Raw genomic sequence first — 24,755 nt, forward strand, 5'->3', positions numbered from 1 at the left:
ACCATACAGTGAGGGGAAACAAGTATTGAGACACCTTTTTGTTCATGTTTTTGTCATTTAATATACTTCCAGTGCATATATTCACTGCAAAGTCGTTTTACTTTGTACTTACGAATATAAACCAATATTACGTATTCATAAGCACTTTATTAGAAACACCTCCTTATATCTATACTCATTGTCCATTTTATCAGCTCTGCTTACCATATAGGTGCAATTTGTACAAGTGCATCTGACACAGCAGTGCTGCTAGAGTTTTTAAAACTGTGTCCACTCACTGTCCACTCCATTAGACACTCCTACCTTGTTGCTCCACCTTGTAGATGTAAAGTCATCTGTTCTTGCAGCATCCTGTGACCCTCATCAGTGGTCACAGGACGTCCCACAGGATGCTGTTAGCCGGATATTTTTGGTTATGGACTGTTCTTAATCAAGCAGTGACAGTGAGGTGTTTAAAAACTTCAGTAGCACAGCTGTCTGCTCCACTTGTACCAGCACAACACACTAACCACCACATTAGTGTCACTGCAGTACTGAGTATGATCCACCACCCTAATAATACCTGCTCTTTGGTGGTCCTTAAGGGATTCTAATTGAAGAACGAGGAGAACAGAGGCTAACGAAGTATGCAGAGATACAGATTTACTGTAATTGTAGAACCACAAACCGTACCTATATGGTAAGTGGAACTGGCAAAATGGACAATGAGTGTAGAAACAAGGAGCTGCTCCTAATAAAGTGCTCGAAGGTAACAGAGCTTCCTAAAGTTTTCAAAGACAAAATTATTAACCAACACTCATGGAACAAAACCATAGAGCCATAGCAAAACCATAGAGCCATAGCAAAGACCTTATCATTCCTATGAGTAAAACTGGTTTGAAAATATGTGGAAAGTTCACGAAACCACAGCTAATCATCTCCCGACATGTGCGCCACACAAGATTTTAAGACAAGCTTTCAGACTAACGATAAGGAAGGTAACAAAGACATCAGCAGTCAATTGAAAAGAGAACTCAACATTGAAAAAAATCAAAACTGATTTCTATTAAAGAAGGTGATGGTGCTTGCATGGCCTATCAAATCTTAATATGAAAAAGGCACAACGTATGTAAATTTGGAACGGAAGTATATTAAAAAAAAAAAAGGATAAACATCTGAAAACTTATTTCCTCTCACTGTATAAAACAGTTGAAGACTTATGCCTTTAGAAGCAAACAACATTAGATATAATGAATTAAGTATTTGTTTTCAAAACAGAATGCTGAATGTAAGCCAATGTTGTATGTTCTCTTACATACTTTCTATTTACCTACATATTTGATTTATTTAAATTAACATTTAAAGAGGTTTTTCTAAAATGTGAATACTTTTCTGTGTTCAATATACATTTGATGTCCAGGCAATGATGGGTTTTTAACTTTCTGCTACAGCATTATTTGGTACCAGGCATTTGTTATCAGTCTCCCAATCTAAATTCTGGTATTGTAACAACCCTGCCTCCAACATAAGTCTATTTTCAAGCGTGTTCTGGCAGGGAAAAAAGCCATCATAATCAATGACTAATTTCACATGGAGCACACCATCCTCCAAATGCGCTAGTGAAGGATTGCTTGTCTCCTCCTCCTTCGTTTAGTTTGCAGTTTCTCAGGCTGCAGTTTTTGCCAAGCTCATCATTTCTTGCACCACATCAGCAGAAGCAGAGTTAGTGCAGCCTCTGCCAGCCACAGCACTACTGGCTGCAACAGAGGGGCTGAGCTCCACTGCAGAGAACACCGGGTCTCCTGCAGCTCCAATGCAGAGTGCATTAATAATACTAATAAATCAAATTTATACTTGTAAATACTCATACTAAACAGACCAAAATTGCATCCGTAATAAAATAAAACTAATTCACCAGCCAAAGCAAAGAACTAGGCTCAATTAGTTACTGGCACAGTTCTACCATACAGCATCCATATCGAATGCACTAGTTAATTATAAACTAAATAGGAACTGCATATAAACTGAATCTAAACTAAAAACATTTACTTTGCTGAAAAAGATGATCAGGGGAGTAAGCTAAGTGCTTAACTTCACACACTGTAACAAACAGAAAGAACCATAAAAACTGCTTTGCTCCCACAGCAAAACTACCTTATAAGCAGAGCACAGCTAAATAGTGTCTAATTTCATCTAAAGTCAGCGCTTTTCGCTGATACATTCTGTGAATACATGCTCATGTCCTGCGTTATCCTGCTTGTTTAGATTGGTTTGGAATTGCAAAATTCTCTCTCCCTCTCTCTCCGTGTTTGGACATGCCAGCGCCTTTAGCTGTGGTGGCTCTGTACCTGTGCTGTTGGGAGTGGGTGTCTGAAGACTACCCATCACCGTGACGACAGGACCCACGGGTAGAGAAGAAGGCCTCTGTTCCGCTTTGCACACCTGAGCTCCATCTACAGGTTCAAACAAGAAAAACAACACTTCATATCCGGAGAGCTCTCAAAGCACTCGTTTTGTGAATGATGGAAGGTAAAGCTAAAAGTAAAAGGTTGAGCAACCTAAACCCTTAACACAGGTGTGCTTCCTACATATACCATATATAAAAAAATGAGAGAGAGGAGAGAGGAAGGAGAAAGAAAATGAGAAAGAGAAAGAAAGAATGGAGTGAAAGAGTGGGAGGGAGAGAGAAAAAGAGAAGAGGTGAAAGACGGGAGTGAAAGAGACAGGAAGAGACGAGTGAGAGAGAAACAATGACAAGACAAAAAGAGGAAGGGTGAAAATCAAAGGGAGATTAAGAGGGACAGAAAGGGACACACACACACACACACACACACACACACACACACACAGACAGACAGACAGAGACAGAGAGATAAACAGTGTGAGAAACAGTGTGAGAAACAGTGAGAGAAACAGTGTGTGAGAGAGAGAGAGAGAGGCAAATGAGAGAGAGGCAAATCAAAGAGAGGGCAGAGGAGGAAAGAGAGAGAAAGAGATAAAGAGAGAGATAGAGAGAAAGAGAGAGAGAGAGACAGATATAAAGAGACAGAGACAGAGACAGAGTGAAAGAACACACACACACACACACACACACACACACACACACACACACACACACACACACACACACTTACCCCTATCCTCACCTGTAGGGAGGGTGGTCTGCGTTGGCATGGCAATGGCACTGACTACAGAGGCGTCCAGGGGGTTTGGCTGGTAAACTCCATCCACTGGGTTTATGGTGCTCTGCAGGTACAACACACATCAGCTCTCAGAGGAATATCTACAGTTTCACTACAGCTTGAACTCAAGGGAAGCGTTCAAGAGGGAGCCGCTTGGCTTCTTCTAACGCTGCTACCAAAGCCGGTGACATTAGCTAATATTTAAAAGAAACATTGGAATTTACTCTCTATAGACCAACAAAAACTGTACTTTACTTATGAAAGGGAAAAATTCACATAATTGATCTACTCATGATTTGTAGTGTGCAATTAGAGGCTGGCTGATGCAAATATGTGAAAAACAACTTAAATAGCTGATTAAGGCAACAAAGGCTCTGATGATTAAAAGTTGAATCTGACATAAAATCAGACTGCGTGTCAGATTAGTCAATCACACAGCTGCAGTCTGGTCTTGTCTGAGTCTCAGCAGCAGTCAAACTGATTCTAATTATACCCAATCACGGCAGCAACTGTCTGCTTTACAAGGGCCCAGTACACACACACACACACACACACACACACACACACACACACACACACTGGATCTGTAGAGCCTCAGATAAGCGGCTATAACACTCAGCTCCCACAGCGACAAGGCCAGACCACAATGCTGCTATTGCACTTCTCATGCAGGTGAAGAGTGCTGAGATTTTACTTCCTGCTTTAACCAACATGCAGAACTCATCATAGATGTAGCACCCCTCCAAAATACATAACGAACAAGAAAGGAAAAATGAGAGGACAGGGAAATGAAAGGAACTTTAGGCATGCAGTGAAACCTCTCTCTGTCTACTGTTGCACATTTATGAGGATTTCAGTTGATATAAGTGAGATTTGGAGAGGGTTTTCTCTTCAGGGACATTGAAAAGATTTAATCTTCATCATTTGGTTTTAATTGGCACACTCTTGTTTCCCTGCACTGTGAATGTGTCTGCCGTTCTTAATTAAAAGCCAATTAGAGAAATGAGGTCCGTAGCGATGGGAGGCAGCTGGGATTGGATTGAATCAACAAAGCACGGAGATGTGGAGGGCAGAGCGAAGAGGTTAGTGACTGGGTCATCAAGCAGATGGGCAAATTCAGCTCCAAATCTTGTTCTAGTGCTTTTCAGTAGCTTTAAATGTTAGTCTGGATTAAGGGTGGGTAACATGGCAAACAACATTATGATACGCGAAAACATTTTACAATGAACAATATGCATCACAACTTTTTTTTTGGTTTTTAAACAAGTTGGAACAGACAAAGCGTACTAGCAAAGCAGTAGTGCAACATTAAAAAGACAAAGCTATGAAAAAAAAGTAGGATGACTTTTAGTTCAATGTTTACAAAAATAAAAATAAACTATTTAAAATAAACTATTTAAGAAGGAACAGGAGGGAGGAATCAAACAAATGGTAAAAATGAAATAAGATGACATCTAATTAGCTACTTGTTACTATACAGTTTAAGCAGTTACTATAAGCTGGTTGTTGTTTCAGACTCCTTATAATTCAGAGGTCTTCGAATTTGGACCTTGCATGCAGTTTTTGGTCCCGGATACTGTAAAATGACAGGTAAGTAAGTGAGCCACAAGGTGGCCAATCAATTACTTCAACAGTTCAAGTAACTCCCAGTGAGTTTGAAAGGTTCGGATTTAAAGACCACTGCTGGTCTAAATTTGTGTTTAAGATGCATGTAGTTCAGTGTTCAGAAGTACTGACGATACGCATCATAAACGCTACTGGTGCAGAATGGTTAAATATCACTGCCCTCTACGCGGTAGGCTGGGGTTTGAGTCCCTGCCCGGGCAAACACAATATGCAACATCGAAGTCCTGTGGCAAGACTCACTGACTCACACTACATTCTACCACTGTAACAGGATTAAAATTGTAAGTCACTCTGGAAAAGCAGCCCACAAAAGCATAAATGTTATTTTAATTTATCACAATAATGCTAACATATCATAATGCCCACCCTTAGTCTAGACAGCACACTGTTACCAGCAGGCCTATCTTGTTTGACAGTATAAAAGCAAAAAAAAAGTAGTCTAAAAGTAGTCAATTACTACATAACTGCTTGATCACAATAATTTCAGCTGATTGCAATTATTTACGATGACCGCAATTATTTTCCACAGCTGTTACGTTTCAAAGTCATATGCTTACGTCACAAGGATATGAACTGTGTGTTTCAGTTGGTTTGCAGCAAATACATATAAAAGAAAGCAGAAAAAAAGATATGAGATACAGGTTCTAACCTCTAATTTGGGTCTATAACACCTTTAGAGGGCAGCGTTGATTAATATTTGTTAATTTGAGCTTGAATTGTTGTCATTTGGAAGCTACCAAGTCTCTAGATAACTAGCCAGTCAATTGAACTTTTATTTTGTACTTTAATAGTTGCAAAAAACTAAAAAAAGACAAATTGTTATTCACAATCATTTATATGACAATTAGTTGTCAGCCAAAGTTTCATAAATGTGATAGGCCGAATATAAGCATAACAAGCTAATATACATGCTCTTAATATGCTTCTATTACTGCTGTAAAACTAAAGAATGAAAGAGATACGGGTTTCTGAAGAATGGCTTCTTGGGTAAAATAAGGCCTTATGTAAGGGTAATGGCAATACCTCTTGATCAGTGTTAAATCATGCATGTACGATATCTCCCTCCAGGACCAGCAAGCGCAGTTAATAGTATGATATGTGCCTAGTGGTGGATAACTAAATAGCCAGCGATAAGCAGACAACTATTAGTCTCGAGATGCTACGATAAGGGGAGAACAATAGCTGTTTAATGTACATGTTGCACATTAGCTGTCTAATTTTAATAGTTGTTTAATGTACACGCATGTTAAGAGCATATGAGAGGAGGCAGAGCTGAGGATTGGCTCAGTCATAGTGTCTCAAAGATGCTTGCGAATCATTGCCTTTTAGAAAAGAGAAAGACAAAAAAAGGACAGTTCCAGAAAATTCCCCCAGATGAAAAGAGAAATTTCGCTTGAGAAGGAGTGATGAAAATGAGAGCGAAAGAAAGATGCGGCGGGCAGAGCCATTTCCCAGAGTAAAAGGCATGCACTTGTTGCGGATTACTGATTTGGCTTTTCCTGAAGTGAAGGAGAGATTCCAGAGTAAAGAGAAAAAGAGGATCGGTCGAATCAGAACTGTTCCATGGTTGAGGAAAGTCACAACTTACTATCAGTCCGTTTGCGTGTTGCTGTTCATTACTTTGATCCTTAAAATTTTGGAAAGAAAACATGAATTGAGGAATGTGCAACTGAGATTTACGAACCAACCCAACCATTAACCAACAACTAGCTCTATGACGCTCTATTATCCTCATTCATTAATAATAAATTGGCTCAGAGAAAGTACTACAATACTAGAAATGTTTTATGTGAAAGACTTTAAGCTCCTTGCTCTTAGGTGTATGTGAGAAGCACCTCTCCAAAGCCTCAGTAACAAGGCCCTGTAAGAATGTTGCAAACTAACCTGAACAAACAGTCACAGGCAAGTGGAAAACTACTGCTACGGCTCCAAAGGATTACGCACTCTTTGTTACAATGACACAACACTAATACAGTCAGAACAAAACTAACATAATAGGCTTTCACTTACCTTGGCAATCTGAAGCAGAACTATACAGTGCTTGATAGACTCTACCATGCTCTGAAAAACAAAAACACAAACAACAAACTGTTAGATATGATTTTGACACAAAGTGTTCTTAGAAAAGTTGGAAACATGTCAGACTATACTTACACAAGTTGTTTCTTTCAGGTTCTCAATTTTCTAAACAAAAACAAAGCAGGGCAGATTAAAGACTTCTCTAAAATGTTTCAATAAAGCTGCCTCAAGTAATACAAAACAGAACATTAGCTCCCCAAAAAAAAAGGGAAATGAAAGGCGAAGGTGGAAGAGAAGGTGGAGAGTCCCAGAATAACGAAAGTTTGTAATCTACTTTAACTACAGTTGAAAAACTCTTCTGCAATGCAAAATACAACACACTTACTACAACATCCCTGAGCTAGCAATAAGCCAACAACTGAATGCTCACTCATGAGGCACTGAACATACACAAAACTTCAGTTAGCCTTCTGTCATTGCTCTGCAAAGGAACATAATCCATGCAGAAAACAACTGCAAGCCCTCAGGGAGATGTTCATGGGACAAGATGGTGATAATGACTTACTCTGCGTGCTTCGTCATCTTTGCAGTCTTTTATCTTTTCATCAAAGAGCTAAAGAACAAGGGAGAGGAGATATAAGGAAGGCCAATGTTTGGGTCATGAAAAAAACTCAAATCCAATGACACTATACTAATAAAACACCTATTAAAACAATACCAATACTGCACTCAAGTAAATCACCCATTACACCTTGATGAAGCTTACCTTTAACTGGTCAATTAGAATCTGCAGGTATGCGTCCGCCTCGGCAAGCTTTTTGTCGAAGTCTTGAACGCTCGGTACGAACGCGGTCTCAGCCTCCTGGAATTGAAAGCGAGAGAGACCGTTTTGAGTCATTGCTCTAGTCGTAAACACCTCCATGCTGTTCCTTCCCTTCAGCCTGTTCTGCTTTCCACTTTCAGGAGGAGACCTGAAGACCAGGCAAGTAGCACTATACCCAGTCTGTTCTCTTTTCTAACCAGGCTAATGAGATTAGCTGAATTACACAGCTAGAATATCATCCAAACAGAAATCAGATGGGGCAGAGAGGCCACCTCTGCTACACAGGACTGTAGAAAAGAGGCCAATTCATGAGGTGACATTTGGATACAAACAACAAACTGGAGCAACAAGGAATCAAAAATAAAGGCTCCTAAAAACTTGGATGGCTTGGATGTACAGTTCAATGAAAAACCTTTCAAGTTTATTAACCCCTTAAAAAGGCCAGGACTCACAGGCAGGTCCAAAGTTTTACTACACACTTCTGTGACCTAGGAATAACTCAGCCTACGTAATTACGTAGTCCACGTAATAACTGAATAACAAGTCTTAGTATGTAATATGATTTTAAGGAGTTAAAACATTGTTGCATGAAATGTAAGTGCATGAAATAAATTGTTTTGTATGTCCAAGTAAAACACTAAAGCAAAAACACTTTAAATAAGTGTCAGACAGCACAATGCAAAGATATGCATTTTAGTTGAACGCCCTTTACACATGCTTCGGACCCCGTTCCTGAGAGGATCAATCAGGTGATTGAAAGCGCTTTTTCAAAGTTTTCAAAAGAGAATTCAGTCAGAAGTTGGTGAAGAACGTGTCTTCTGAGGATCTACTAGTGTCACCATACCTTGATCAGTATAACGTTGATTTTGCATTTTAGACCTGAACATTGAGCCAGACCTTCTTTTTGGGTCTGTGTGCATTGCTAATAAGTAAAGGGTATAAGTATGATGTGGCCCGAAAAACTCCCACGAAATACAACCTGATGCCTAAATTACTATTTAAGCCTTTTAGGCTCACAGCTGCACAGTAACACCATATTTCAGCAAATTCTTTTTTCTCTTGACTCAGAAATGCAACTTCTTTCAATTGCAACAAAACATCTAACAAAATACAGCTTTAAAGAAGCATCAAGTGAAAGGTTCTTTAGGGAAACAAGTGGTTATTGTATGGCACCGCTCCAAAAACTCTTTTTTGCATCTTTTTTTGCAAGAGTGTACTACATTCTACATAATGCAGGAGTCGCTTCACTTTTTTCATGTTAAGTATACAAGACTTTCTACTGTACAAAAGTCTGCACTCATCTGCTGCTAGGAACTAAGTTTACAGTTTAGACCACTAAATTAGTCATTAGACAGAGAGGACAAAGACAGTAGTTAGCTTTAATGACCATTTGGAGTGTCTTCATCTTCCCTGTCTGATTGTCTATTGTTCTAGACTTACTGTCTATTGTCCTGCACTTAATGTATACACCAATCAGGCATAACATTATGACCACCTCCTTGTTTCTATGCTCATTGTCCATTTTATCAGCTCCGCTTACTATATAGGTGCACTTTGTAGTCCTACAATTACAGACTGTAGTCCATCTGTTTCTCTGCATACTTTTTTAGCCCCCTTTTACCCTGTTCTTCAGTGGTCAGGATCCCCATTGACCCTCACAGAGCAGGTACTATTTGGGTGCAGGATCATTCTCAGCACTGCAGTAACACTAAAGTGGTGGTGCGTTAGTGTGTGTTGCTCTGGTCTGAGTGGATCAGACAGCAGTGCTGCTGGAGTTTTTAAACACCTCAGTGTCACTGCTGGACTAAGAATAGTCCACCAATCAAAAAAATCCAGCCAACAGCATCCTGTGTGCAGCATCCTGTGACCACTGATGAAGGCCTAGAGGATGACCAACACAAGCTGTGCAGCAGCAGATGAGCTATCATCTCTGAATTTACATCTACAAGGTGGACTGACAGGGTAGGAGTGTCTAATAGAGTGGACAGTGAGTGGACACAGTGTTAAAAAACTCCAGCAACACTGCTGTGTCTGATAGTACCTGCTCTGTGAGGGTCCATGGGGGTCCTTACCACTGAAGAACAGGGTAACAGGGGGCTAAAAGTATTCAGAGAAACAGATGGACTACAGTCTGTAATTGTAGAACTACAAAATGCACATATATAGTAAGTGGAGCTGATAAAATGGACAATGAGCGTAGAAACAAGGAGGTGGTCATAATGTTATGCCTGACCGGTGTACATACTTTATTGTATAGTGTACTGAAACATTTATTCTCTGTATTTACTGACTTTATTTACTGTCGTCAGTCACCATTAGCTCATCTGCTGCTGTTCTGTCTTGAATTTATGAAGATGTCAAAAAATGCCAAAAAGTGCTTTTTGCACAATGTCATAAAGGAACCCTAAAACCCTTTCTATGTATGGCTCTTCAAAGAATCATTTTTGTAAATGAGGTGTGTGAGTGCAAAGTTTTAAAATGTAATCTACATCTCTACATAATGTGAAGGTTGAAGAAAGAACCCTTAAATTGGGAGTAAAACCTTAACATCATGTCAAGGTTCTTTAAAGCCTTAAAAGGTTCTTTACATTCACAAATCTCTTTTTAAAGCATGGTTCTTTAAGGAGTCAATAGTACTTCTTCTATGGGATTGTTCAAAGAATGCTTCTTGGCTTTTACTTTTAAGAGTGTAATCTTGGTAGTACTGTAGTGTTTGAGAAACTTTATTTTCTTCCCCAGGAAAGAAGAAATGACAAAGTTTGACTTGAATTAATGACAACAGCAGTTCATATGAATGGCTTTCTGAAAATAGTCTGGACTACTTTCATGACAAAACATGCCAAACGGGGAATTTACAAGGTATTGCGACAGTTACGTCAGCAGTTTTTGGCTGTAACGCTGGAAGAAGATGGACACCATGGCCAGGCTTGTTAACAGGCCTGTAACCGCCCATAAAAGAACGGGTCATACTCTAAAAGAATCAAGCCATTTCCAGTGGAAAAAAGAACGGTCTTTTTAGACCACAGCAGACACTGCCTGTATAAATACGGCTGGCTGGAGTGCTGCATTTAGTTAACAGTGACATTTTGAGTTTAGTTAAGGACAATGTTTGTGCTCTCTTTCCCTTCTGCTTTTTATATAATGGATAGGGTGTTCTGATGGTTATGATATCGTGCAAGTAAATCAGCTCACCTGCTCTCTGACACAAATACATCTATCATACAAGTCATATACAAAAATTATAACAAAATATCTTTGTTTCTTTGATGACTTAAGCTAAGTAATAACACTGTAAATAAAGTATTTTTACTGTCAAAGTACTGTAAAATTAATAGTTAATATCCATTTTTGGAAAGAAAAAAGTTTAAATAAATGCAAAAAATACATATACTGTATTTTAACACTGCTGATAATTTATAGAAACAATATAAATAATCAAATTATCATCTTTATTTCACTGACACTTTCTTTCAATGTTTATTCAATGGTTGTTACAGTTATTATTCTGGTAACATACTGTATGTCAGACTAACTAGCTGAACTAGAGAAACTGTTGAATTACAGTAAAAGGCAGTACTTCTAAGAAATTAAAATACTGCATTTTTACAGATTTTTCCCATTACTGAAAAAGCATACTTTTATTGTTAAATAACGTATTTTTTCTGGCACTCCTGCTATGGACTTGCAGTGTAACTTTAGGTACTCTGACAGAGCCAAGGCCAAACCAGAAACAAACCAACACCAAAAATAAACTATAGCCTACCACCACAATTGGATACATACACACATACAAGCGTAATATTTAGTCCTTGTCTGCACACACCAACATATATTGCACATATTTAGCATAATATTTAGACCAGTGAAGCAGCACGGCCGTTAGAAGTTCTAAAGAAATAGCAGTCCATCCATTTATTCATCTAAGACACTCTTCTATAAGCCCTTTTGTTAGTATTCAAACTAGCCAGTATGCTACTGGGGCAAAATATATAGAAAATGCACAATTTGAAGTGTGATGCATACCAAAACAGCCTTTATATTGCTTTAGAACTGTAGTTAAATTAGCTGACAGACAGACCATCTGTTAGTAAAACAGTCACTGCAATAGCATAGTTACATATTGATAGCAATGAATGAGGTACTCCCCGATTTAGACTCTGCTCTGCGCTGGGGGCCTTGACCAACTTTACGACGACCTCCAGGGCGGGAACTGGCCGAACTGAAACTCATGAAGGGAAGATGAAGAAAAGCCATCGGCAGTTCTCTGCCATTTTACCACAATCTCAATAAATCTGAAAGCAGTTTATGAAGGGGTCAAAGTCTCATGTGCTGCTCAGTCATCACTAAGAGAGCGAGTCTTCACAGGGAGCAAAGGTGCAGCAATGGACCCATAACAGAGCATGTGACCAAGTGAGTCAACTCCAAGAGGGTGGCCAGTAAAATATAGCTTTATAAAAACCAGCAGCAATCCCATGCTGGCTTTAATAAAGCTTTAATCTAGTTTCAACTTTTCACATTTGTAGCATTGACACAGAGCTACTTGTAGTTCAGAGGTGCAGGTGAACAGTGTCGACTTAACTGCAGGCAGAACATGCACACCGCGTTCTCAATAGAGGAAAAGTGGGGCTGTTTATAAGGTGCATGGACAGGGTGTACAAGGGTGGACCCACTGAGAACATACTACTCAACGGCAAACATTCTAGATTTAGGACCCCACCCCCTTACCTCTTCCCCCACCCTACTTAGACAAACACACAAGTGAAACTGTTGCAGAGCGAAAGCCTCATCTATCAGATGAGCTTCAGATATCTGTACACTGGTGCTTTAACTACAACAACAAAAAAAATACTATATCACTTCATTAACCAATCTATAATCCAGCGTTTCTCAATCCTGCAATGCACATTTTCTCTTGTCCTTATGAATAAGCATGACATTTATCATTTATGACAATCATGTGAAATATGAGAAGTCAAGCTGCTTATTTTTCAAAGAAGAAAAAAAAAGAAAGAAAGAATTTACAACTTAAAAAGCTGTCACCACTGCCACCAAGTTAGTTAGTGCTTACTGGGGTAATAATTGCTTTATATTCTTAAGATTTATGCAGCATAAGTTGTTTTCTCTGCTAGAAAAAAGCAATAGTCTTCACAACTGACCTGAGGGGACCAACACAGTGAGGCCCTGAATGGTCAGAATCTCAGTGTAACTGGTCCTAATTATTTTATGATCCAAAATCCCAAATTTAAAATGAACTGGAGCAGGTAAGGTCTGCAGCATAAAAGCCATGGTGATGTAGCCCAGTAAAACGTGGTCCACCATCATGAGACAGAAAGTCTAGGCTCAGATCAAACTAAGCTGAAAATTAGCTTGCTAGGCAGAAAATCCTGCTTCATAAGACAGGCCCACTGGGACCCACTAATACAACATACACACATAATACTCAAACTGATACATACAGTTCTTTTTATCTTTTTTCTACATGCCATTGTACCTGTTTGCTTTATCCTGTGGTGCCACAAATTAGCTTGAGTTAGAAGTCCCATTATTCAACCGTTTCATTATCATTATTGTCACTGTTCAATAAATAAACAAACAGAAGTCATAATCTAGTGTGTGAAAGGCAACGGGTTGAACAAAAACAAACAATCTTTACATAATTCATAAATGTCTTCAAATAACAGTAGGTCAGTCATGACACTAATTGGCAGATTAATGGACGTGACATGAAGCACATCTGAAGCTCACTATGGATTTGCCATAATCACATTTTGCTCTGAGGACAAAGCCAGAAAGATGTGCTGGCACAGAGTCCGTCAGTGACTAACCTTTTAAACACCTGCACTGGTAGGGCTTAAAAGCAGACAGGAAACAGTTTCCGCCCTGACTAAAGAGGCTGAGTCACGGCTGTGCCCAATCACCACAGTGAACACAAAAATCCACCCGAAGTGCATTATACCGTACGAACGCCACATTTAGATCAGCCTCTACTCCGTAAGTCAAAACAAGAACCGTTCTGTTCTGTGGGATTATGATCATATGCTCCCGACATTGCGGTAAATTACGTCACTTTTCTGAGTATTTCATTTTCATTGTCATCACTTTCAGAAAACTAAAAACTGTGTGTATCATAAAAAAATATAAATTATAGAGCGAGTGCGGGTAAACAACAATAACAACTAGAGAGTAAAATAGCTGTTTGGATTTCATGACATTATATCTAGAGATGGCACGATACAGCTTTTACTTCTTTGATATCGATACTAAAACCTTGAGCACTGGCTGATACTGATCCTGGTCGAATACTACTTCTTTAAGAGGATCACGTAAAGTGTGCTATCAAACACTCTACTAACAAAATAACAGTTTTAGTGGGTGGTATTTCAGCCTCTCTTATTTTAAATATTGTTATAAATATTGAAATAGAGTTTTTAAACTAATTATTCATTTTTTCTTTCTATTCCATACTTTTTTATTTTTATTATCTTATTTTTACAACTGTTTTGCAATTTTCATGGCCTATAGTAGGTTTACCATGCGTCACAGAGAGAGAAATCTTAATCTGTCGCAAACACCATTCTTATCTTTAGGCAAAACAGGGAAAACTATATAGGAGCTTTACTTTGACTTTGTTTGGTATGTCAACACAGTCACACACACAGACAGTGTGTAAATATGACTGATATGAGTCTGACCCAGCTGAGCAGACTGTAAAACATAGAGCATACACACTCCTCCAAATCCAAACCGAGCAAGATAATACAGTGTCATGAACATAGACATTTACACTTGCGTCCAATACTAAAGCCCCTGTAATTATACACTCACTCCTCCCAAAACACAAATATTCATACAGAATAACCCATAAACACTGCATCAGTAATCTCCAAAAACCCAGAGATACTCACAGGACGCTTGCTTCTGCCAAGCCGGGACATCAGACGAGCAATGTCTTCCCTCCCCGCCTTCGTCCCGCCCTATTTTACTCAATCTCTCGGTTTTTCCTCTGTTGGCCACCCCTGTAACCACTTCCAAGAAAGGACAGCAGCAGCTCTCAAATACGCTTCCACTAAAGTTCAGTTTTACTGAGTTAAACGCAGCCAACACTGTTTCAGGACACTTATGACAGGAAGTGGCAGACTTCCTCAAATCAAAAAAGAACAAAAAGAAAGAAAGGAAAAAAAAGCCCTAACGGTGCGCAACAAATATGAACAGCTGCTCTGATTGGATCAGCTGTCTGCTGCAGATGGGAGGCAGCCCAAGTATGCAGAGCTGTGATTGGCTCTTTGGGCATGTTAGGGTCATGTGACTGGACAACTGCACAATGCTTGCCAGGCATGCGAGTAGATACACGCATCAGCCAGTCAGAGTTATTCACACGGAGGGCAGGGCCCGAGGAGAAGAGGAAAGGGAGAGGGAGAGGGAGGGGGAGAGAGAGGTGAATGCTAGATAAGAAAAGAGACTGAGAGAAAAGGAAAAAAGATATCAAAAATGATACATAGAAAAAGAATATTGAAGAGAGAAAATAGAAAGCAAGAACAAGTGGAAAAAAAGAAATGGCAGAAGAGTGTGAGCATGCACACGTGACAGAGAGAAGAAAACAGGAAAAATAGAGAAAAGTGTTCAAGAGGTCGTAAGAGTGAAGATAAATAATAAAAGGAAAAAAGAAAAAAGAGAAAGAAGATGAGAAGGGAAAAGAGAAAGAACAAGGAAGAAATAAGAGATTTGAGAGACAGAGAAGAAAGAAAATAGAATGAGAAAGAGATAGAATAATATTGCTACTTGAACAGGATGCAGACGGCACAGTGGTGGAAAAAACATTTCCAGTGTTGAAATCATTCGCCAGTGGGTAAAGAAAGAACTGAGCAAGGAAAGAGGGAAACTGAAAGCTGTGTTGAGGTAAATGGGCCGAGGCTCTGTCTGTGTCCAGCTGTCCTGGTTTCACTGATTCCCCTCAGGCTGGTCACACACACTGAGTGACCTGACTATTACACAGCCCTTGAACTCAGGCTCAACCTTTAGCACTTTGCTCTACTTACTCTTAACACTGTAAGACTGAATACAAAACCAGAGGAAAACCACTTTTTTTAATTTAACTTGAAAGCATAGCAGACAGGCAATGTGTATTTGATATATATAGAGACTTGTTAGGAAAACGTGCAAGTATCTCTCTACTTCTCTATTGTTTTTAATTCTATATGTCCAAAAGTATCCAGATACTCCTTCTTATTAATGAATTCAGCTCCTTTAATGTGCACCCACTGCTGCTACACATGCTCAATTCCACACAGATAGCTTGAATAATCTCCATAGAAAAGCACTGCTAATACAATGGGGCGCTCTGGAACAGCCTTACATGAGCATAAGGTTTGCCATGCTCAATGCCAAGAGTCAGCCAGAAGGGTATAAAGCTCCCCAGCATTAGGCTGTGGAACAGTGGAACTGCACGTTGTGGAGTGATTGAGCGTCATCCAATGCCTTTGGGATGAGCTGAGGTGATTCATAACTAATCATCCAACATCAGTACCCCACCTCACTAATGCTCTTATGGCTGAAAGCAACCATGTTCCAACATCTAGTGTAAACCTTCCAGAAGAGATGAGCCTTACTGTAGCAAAAGGGGGTAAAATTTCTTATTAATACCCTTGATTTCAGAATAACTGCTGGATGAGCAGGAGTCTCCAAACTTCTGCACATACAGAGCCAGTTTCTCAGAACCACACAAACTCTAAACCTAAACTAAAAAGAATTTCCAAATTACCACTAATGTTTTAGTTTAGTCCAAAACTATGCTTAAATCCACATCTGTGCAGATGACCCCTGAAGCCAGTTTCCCAGACCCAGATCAAGGCTCTGCCTAGGCTTAAAGTCATTTCACCACTGGCATTGCAATTTAGTTACTAGACCAGAGTCCATAAAACCAGGCCATAGTGTTAAACTGCATACTAATGGTGTTTCACCATCCAAAATGTTTTAATGTTTAGTGTTGGTGTAGGCCCAGTCTGGGCGTTGGAAACCAGCACACAATGTCAGAAAAAAATAAGGCAGTATGATAAACATAGTCTTCAAAATGTTGCTAACCACCTACACTGAATAACCTACATACAATAACATGCAATGAAGCAGTTTCGAATTTGTCTCATAGCAAAGTTTATTCTTATTTGGGTTTAATTAATGACTGTTTGTTCCTCCAACAGGAAGCTCCAGGAATGTGGATCATGAAGCTGTCCTGTTCTACAAGAGCTGGAACCTCTTACCCGTAGCTGAAGGGCGTGGCGCAGAATCGTTCCCTCTAAGGCGTGAATCCACTTCTCCCGCTCATCAGCGTCTCGGGCTGCCGGGGCAAACATCCAAAAGCACAGCCCATTAGCAACAGCAGCAAAACACTCAGGGCAGAAGAGGGAGGAAGGGAGGAAGAGGTAGAGTGAGCGAGAGAGCTATGAAGAGAGTGAGTGAGAGAGTGAAAAAAAACACACCAGCAGAAGGGACAGCAGTGAATGGTCCTGAGAGTGCCAAAGCTTAATATAGCAATAAAGATGAAAGTGAGGACTAAAGGTTCTGCTGTGGTCCGACTGCTCTCAAGAACTGAAGCTGAAACAGGGTTATGGACATCACACATACACTCACAAGCACAAAACCACATCCACCCTCAGACACAAACACTAGACTTCATGTAAATGCGGACAACAAGCACCAGTTCTTAACCACACACAGCCAGCAAAACACCTCTTCAGCGAAAGAGAGAAGTGACGATTAGTCTTCTCAGCTGAAACATGAACATAGCTTTTAAAAAAAAAATCCAAATAACTACCTATACATAACTACCTATACATAACTATGCAATAACTACCTTTACATAAGGTCAACAACAAAATGTGGCAACAAAATTTGATCCATTCTGTGGTTTGAATGTCATGAAAATGGTACAGCACTCCAAAACATCTTTGTTTGTGATGCAACACATCTAGACAGACAGGATTAGTCACAAGTTTATGTTTGTTTTTTTTTAATTATTATTTTATATAGTCCCTAGAGGTGAGAACATGATAGAAAATCAAAAGGACTAAACTGCATTAGCAATATTGGACACCACATGTTAGTGTTTTGAAATAAAAACTCAAAGCCTTTACTCATTGTGCATCAATTCATGTGCTTGCTATTTCATACACGACACAAAGAAAAACAAAAAACGAAGCATACCAAAATCCAGAGACTTTGGAAAAAGATATCTGTGGCTTCACTACTTCTGGAAGTGTGTGAAGCGAAAAACTCCACTAAAACAGTGTGCTTTCGTTTGTAATGAATGATTTTAGGGATGCACTTCTTTTAAAGAGAATAAGTCAGAGGCCATCCTATCCTTAATTTAATTTCCAGTCAAAATGGCCATTAATTTAGTCATTTTTCAGAAAAAACAGCAGAAACATATTATAAACATAACAGAGAAGGACTCAAAAAGCCTCCAACACTAAGTATAACAACCTTTGATTGAACCTTATTTATTTGTTCCCTTTTTACTTCAGTGCACCCTACTGCCACTTTAACTTTTCCATCCTTCCAATCTTAAAAGCAACCAGTTACAGCTGTGTCATCCTAACAAAAGCCCAAAGGAATCACTGACATTTTGTTCCCCTGCAAAGAGACACTGAGGGTACGTTTATACTTGTAGTTCAGTTCCCTTGGTCTGGACCAAAGCAGAAAATCATACCCGGTTGCATTTCAGCTGTGGTTTGCTTAGCGTTACCACTAACATATTTAGCATCGAACCAAAAGATGTAAACAAATGTCATACGAGCAATAACTGTGATAATGCCCACCAAACTTTCTGAATTACGCTGTTCTCTGTTCTATCTGCCCTTGTTGGTTTTATTTACACCTTGTAATTATTTGTCTTATGATGTAATAGCAATAAGCCACGAGGCTCCCTGCATTACAGTGGTTTTGCCGACCCAAAACAGGGTGAAATCACTGTAAATTCCTAGAGTGGTTTACTGCTTTTAGAAAACTGAGAAATCTTGGCGCTTTCCACAGCCTCCTCTTAAAACTGTAACAATACATTCTATCAAAGGTTCTGAACTCATGAAGAGATGACCAAACACATGCAAGTGTCAAAACTGAATTAGAAACTCATCTTTTCCATGTACCAAAGAAGTCATGCAGAGAGGAGGGTTATTCTATATTTAGTCTGTATAGTCTTATAGTGTTCGTACTTCAAACAAGCCACATCAAAGTTTGTTTTGAAGAGAACCAAGACTGACCTGCTCAGGGGGTCTTGGTCCACTTATTTGTTGAGACCCAGGGTTCACATGGCAGCATTCTCCTTTTCTCTAACGAGCCACACTAACAGAGCAATCGTACCAGGGCTCTTTTTAATCAAACCAAACCTGCCCAGTCTGAATGCACCCTAATGTTCACACCAGCAACTACTCAAACACACCTTAGCTGCCTCATAAATTTCTTTCACATGTGCATCTAAAATGTCTAAATAAAATTCTTCTGAGGAGATTAGATATAATTCACCTACATAAGGAAGGGCATTCAAAACAATGATTAAATGAGAAAATGAGACTCCTACCAAATGTGCGAGACACAACAGACCACCAAAACTGTTACCATCAAATAAAAGTACCTTTAAAAAAGCTCCACTCTTGCTTCAGATCTGCAAAAATCCAAAGATGTTTCTGTCTATTGCTCCACTGTGAGTAGATAACTTAACGCTATGAGTCTGACAGAATGTGCAGTTATCGAGAAGCTCTTACCGGGAAAGGAAACAGACATTTGAAAATCTGCACTAGAACAGTGATGTGGAGTAAGGTTTTATGGACTGATGAGTCTAGTTTCGTGATTGGGATTACCTGGATTGTGAGAAGGAGAACTTTGGAGGTATTTACAAAAAACAAGGAAAAATATCTCTGCAAGTTTCTTTGAAAAATGTAAAGCAAAACTGAAAAAAGGGAAGCTGTAACATGATGGCTTCTGAGTCATTTTCTGTAATATATTTGTGTTCTGCTGTTCTTCCCGATGCGGAAAAATTAATAACTTAATAACAGCTTAAAACTGAACTGCTGTTTAAACTGGGAATTAAATAAATCAAAACGTAGTCTAGGAATGGGTGACAAAAATACATACCGATTTTTAAAGACGTTTTCAGGATACACAATATGTATCACAATATTCTAAAACACAGACACAATGCACTAGTAATGCCACAGTTAAAAACAGTGATGAAACAAGTACTATTCTTTTTATTGAACATTTTACACTCTGTGCTGCATTAAAGCCACTTAAACTCTCCTTACAATGAAACACACAGTTAGTCTGTGTTCTTTATGTACCGACTATATCCACGACTATATCCAAATATCCATGATACACTGTAAAAAAGCATATCACAAAAATAAATTTTATCACAATAATGATATAATACTGTCATATTGCCCACCTCTAGGGTAGTCTCTGACTTTTTGCATAGAAGGGTCTTGAATTCATTGTTTCCATGATGTCACAAAAACCACATTTACATACACCCTCCCATTCAGCCTACAGTAATTACCCCCTGCCCATTCACACTGAAGTTATAAGGAGTATTTCAGACCGGACTTTGTTTTGAATGAGGTACAATACAGGAAAACCCAGTAAAGGTCATTTTTAATATATTAGTCTTAAAGGTACAGCAACAACAACAGCCTGTTTAAGTCTATGGGATGATGAGAGGTCATGTTTAAATGAATTATGACTGTTTTTGCTAAATAAAACAACACATGTTTAAGTGGACCTACAATGAAAAATTTAAATGGAAGAAATGTAAAATGAAGAATAAGGGGCCTTTAAGAATAAAGCATGGAAATATATACATTTTGTTCCAGTGCCAAATATTAGAGACGTGAAACAGTGGACAACTCAATGATGAATGGGGCAAATGCCAGCAAAAACAGCACAAGGCTTTTAACAGTATTAATCACATGCATAGCGCACACACTTTTAGCTTCACAAGAATCAATTCACGCCCACTTCTGCATTACTGGAAAAGAACTGTAAACCACCTCTAGTCTGTCTTTTAAAGCTCTACTAGCAGCCTGAACCAGTGGAGTGCTGCAACTGACTACGGTACAAAATATTGAACACCTGTCTAACAGAATGAGGAAAAAAAAACAAAAAAAAAACAAAAAAAAAAAATTAGCCCAAGTCACATGACCCTCAGGAGGATCTAAAGACACAGCTCAGTGGTTTGAAGGAAAGTTAACACATGCTCTGCTCTTTAAAATACAGCTCCAAAGGCGCTTCATGCCTGATACCCCTATGCAACCTGCTAAAAGCCAATGTCCTAGATCTGTGTGGTATTTACAGTCCAAAACAAACATGGCCCGTCCCTTCGCTAACTGGCACACCAAGCACCAAGCTTGAGGTCATACGGGTGGATTCTCTACTACACTGTTTATGAAACTGTGACACTGAATAACACTGTGCTAAATTCATGCTAAATCAATAACTACAGGATCGGTTAGCAGGATGAATGCTAATGAAATCTGAGCAGAAGCATTAGGCTTCATATGGAAAATCTGACCACGGTAGGTCAATACAGATACGTAATAACTAGAGGAAAATTCCAGACAACATTACAAAGAATACACACAAACTGTACAAACTACAGAAAGGACAAATATGAGATATACCATTACTTGGGGGAAAAAATGGATCTCTCCTCTTTCAGAAACACAAAATGGATAAGTAATGGTGCGGCTCTGTGCTCAATGAGGGCATGGAGCACACTATGTCCTCCTAATGATAATGACTACTGAATGGGAGGAAAGAAGAAAGCTAAAGCCATTCTCATTGGCTCTTATACTGTACGCTAAGGCTACACAATGTTTTACATGCTGATCATTTCAAAGACAAAAATGTTACAATAAAAGGTTACAATAGCATATCTCTCAGGCTGACCTAAACAGCATTTTACAGGTTTTGAATACTATTCTAAACTATGTTTAAAATGATAATTTACTATGTTATGATATGATCTTGCGCTCCTGCACTGTACTAACTTTTTTTATTGGGGCTTCATAAATATAAAAAGATCTGCTGTTTGTGCTGTCAACAAGGAGTCGGAGCAGATTGGACACGTGGTGATAGTCTGATAAGTATTACACTTACATGTTTGAGATCATTCATCTAACTCACGGGTGCACAACTCCGGTCCTGGAGGGCCGGTATCCAGCACAGTTTGGAGGTTCCCCTACTTAAATTCACCCAATAAACCTGCCAAATAACAGATAAATGCAAATCAGTTGCGTCTTAGTAGGTAAATCACCAAACTGTGCTGGACACTGGCCGTCTAGGACCGGAGTTGTGCACCCCTGATCTAACTTCTCATGCCTCATCTTTGCTGTTTTAGCCTCATTAGCCACATGGAAAGCGGTACAGCTTGTTGTGTTCTGAGGCAAGGTGTGCAAGGTGATGTGAGGTGATACTTGACACTTAAAAAGACTATTTATTTTATTTTTATATTTTTTCATGTATTAATAAGTGCTCTATCTAAAAGGCCATTACTCACAAACTTTATGAAGAATTTAAGATCAACTGCTGATTTTGAACAATGAATGCCACCCAGTGCTTTAGTGTAGTACTATTTAACACACAATGTATGACAAACATTAGGCCCTGATATTGGAATTATGTGCCAATGCTTGCAGCCAAAATCTTTCCAGTACATATCTGCCGATGCCTGCACATGCACTTTTCTAGAATGTAGAAACTGGGATTAAACATACCTGGGTTAGCATTATAAAGAAATGTAGCATATTTCTAGGGTGTTACAAACACGTTAAAATGAATAAAATGCAGGCATCTTAGCACTGTAGCCCAGCACCACCTAAACGTTCAGCTGTTTCAGAGTACAATTACATACATCATCAAATATCAATTCAAAATACTGGTCAAACCTAAACACCTGTCCAGAGCCAGTAATTTATTAAAAGAAATTTCTGCCAATACCGATGATTCTGATCTCACTGGCCTCCCTACATTAGGTTAGAACACTTAAAGGTGGAGTCCGCAATTCTGGAGAAAGACTGCTGATATGTGACTTCAACAAAACAAAAACATCCCTCCCTTCAGTGCTCCTTCAGAAGCTACACCCCTCAAATTCATGGACACACACTGCCAAGGCAAATGACACTGGGCTAGTAAACTTTTTTTTTTTAATAGATCTTTGTGGCCATAAAACCCTTGACAAATGTTGTATTGGCAAATACTATGACATCACATAAAATTTGGGATTAGCTATTACTAACATTAGTAAACAAGACAAAACAATACCAACCTATTGGTTCTGTGAAACAGCAAAAATAAGTTCATGTTACCCACCTGTCAAGCCGAGCAACCTGCTCAGCCCCTTTCATGCCTTTCAACTCTCGATGAAGCTGAAGTCAGCTTCTTCTGTGCCAGCTTCTTGTTTGAATTTCCACCTCTCTATCTTGAATAATGCAGCAGTTACAGTCTGGCGCCTCAGGCTTTATAATAATAATAATAATAATAATAATAACAACAATAATAATTGCGTCACCATTTAAGGTGGAAGGGACAATTCGAACAAGAAGCTGGTGAACAGGAAGTCAACTTCATCCTCATAAACTCTCAGAAGCCTCTTTCCGCTGTTGAAATGGCTCACCGATGTTAACATGGCTCATCACCCTCGCCTGATCTAAGAACTTCCTGGCCATCTCCCCTCCCTGACAACACGCGGAGTTCAGCACATGCCATGTGCCACATATACAGTCTCCCCGCTCCCGTTTCCCCCAAACTGTGCACAAGCATGAAAGCCCCCTGTTGCTGTCTGGCTGAAATAGAGTTGTGTCGTTTGGCCGGAACTTTTTTTCCCCTGCCATTTACGGAGCCAGGACTGTTTATGAACACTGGATTTTTTACAGCACACACAAGACAGACAGCTAGCAGACCAGAGGAGATATTCGCTGAATTTGAAAAAAGTGTATTGGATTACCAATAAACGCTTATTGCACCTTTAAATGTCTAAAAAAATGTACACTCAGAAAAAAAGCACAAAGCTGTCACTTGTCTTCTCTACCTTTAGCTAGGGAACATACTTGTACTAGAAACCATTTCAATTATATTTTTTGCCCCATCTTGTCTGAAGAGGTAAGTGTATGTGCCTTTTTCCAGGTGAAACTTATTTAAGGTACACAGCTGGACCTCAAAACCATTGTTGTACCTTTTAGGGTACATTTACATTGTTTGTGTCTCAAGGAATGACAAATGTACCTGCACAGTATTCTTTGACAGTGTATGGTTCTCTTCCCATCTTTACTGTTATATTATTTTAGCTTTTAAAATTGGATGTACTACTATATATCATCCAGTGTGCTTGTAGAGAGAGCAGGCTGAAGCCCAGCAAACTGCCTACCATCAGGCTGGAATCGTTCCTGTTCCCAGAGAGCTGAAGCTAAAGCAGCTAATGAGAGAGCGTATGTGTGTGTAAGTGAGAGGAAAAAGAGCGAACGAGAGGCCAGCAGAGCTCATGCAGGCATCCTTTGTCTGCAGCCAACTTTGCCCTGGTGCATTTGAGCTCCCACAGTACTTACAAAATAGGCCAAAATCAGGCAGCAGGCAGGCCCGGGAACACACTCCGTCCTCTGCACCATTGCTGCTCTGTGGCTTCCGCTCATTCATCCCTCTATCTGTCTGTGTCACTTGCAGTTTTTTTATTCTGAGAGTGACAGTCTCACTGTCAGCCGCCCAACAAAGAGGACATCTTTAAAATAACAGTGCTTTTTCGTTTACCTCTAGCTGTTGCATCTATGACATACGGTTGATTACAATTAAAAATGATTTCTCTGTAATTAAAAAAAGAACAGAAAACCTGCTCACTTGAAACCCATTTATGACGGATGCCAATGGACAGGTGCAGTACCTTTTCCACTGGCTTCTATTATAAGTTTTGTTTTGAGTCTTTAGTTCTTTTCAGGGACACCGCAGCAAATGTATTGTCCATGGTAATTGACCGTACACTACAGATGTGGATCTCAGAGAACAGGCTGGATAATTCCTTTCAAGACTGCCTGCAGCCAGGCCTGCACATTGTTTTTATGAGTCAAGTGGCTCCTCGGTAGGCCAGGCTG

At 39.4% G+C, this 24,755-nt stretch overlaps 1 protein-coding gene across 7 annotated transcripts in view; it reads right to left on the reverse strand.

Annotated features, from left to right (window-relative positions):
- Window positions 1–24,755, reverse strand: part of osbpl9 (oxysterol binding protein-like 9) — a 47,340-nt gene that overhangs the window by 11,374 nt on the left and 11,211 nt on the right. For 2 of the 7 annotated variants that reach the window (XM_036579213.1, XM_036579220.1), the window contains 8 exons: window positions 16,884–16,960; window positions 7,573–7,668; window positions 7,372–7,419; window positions 6,942–6,971; window positions 6,798–6,848; window positions 6,376–6,414; window positions 3,114–3,225; window positions 2,328–2,432 (listed from right to left, as the gene is read on the reverse strand). In XM_036579213.1, the coding sequence (XP_036435106.1) occupies window positions 2,328–2,432; window positions 3,114–3,225; window positions 6,376–6,414; window positions 6,798–6,848; window positions 6,942–6,971; window positions 7,372–7,419; window positions 7,573–7,668; window positions 16,884–16,960 (558 nt within the window). Of the gene's footprint in view, window positions 1–2,327; window positions 2,433–3,113; window positions 3,226–6,375; window positions 6,415–6,797; window positions 6,849–6,941; window positions 6,972–7,371; window positions 7,420–7,572; window positions 7,669–11,775; window positions 12,320–14,534; window positions 15,007–16,883; window positions 16,961–24,755 lie in introns of those variants that run through there. The other 5 variants (XM_036579214.1, XM_036579219.1, XM_036579218.1 and 2 more) reach the window with 5 other exon arrangements.

The sequence above is a fragment of the Colossoma macropomum genome, unplaced genomic scaffold, assembly GCF_904425465.1.
Source record: "Colossoma macropomum unplaced genomic scaffold, Colossoma_macropomum, whole genome shotgun sequence".
Classification (NCBI taxonomy): domain Eukaryota; kingdom Metazoa; phylum Chordata; class Actinopteri; order Characiformes; family Serrasalmidae; genus Colossoma; species Colossoma macropomum.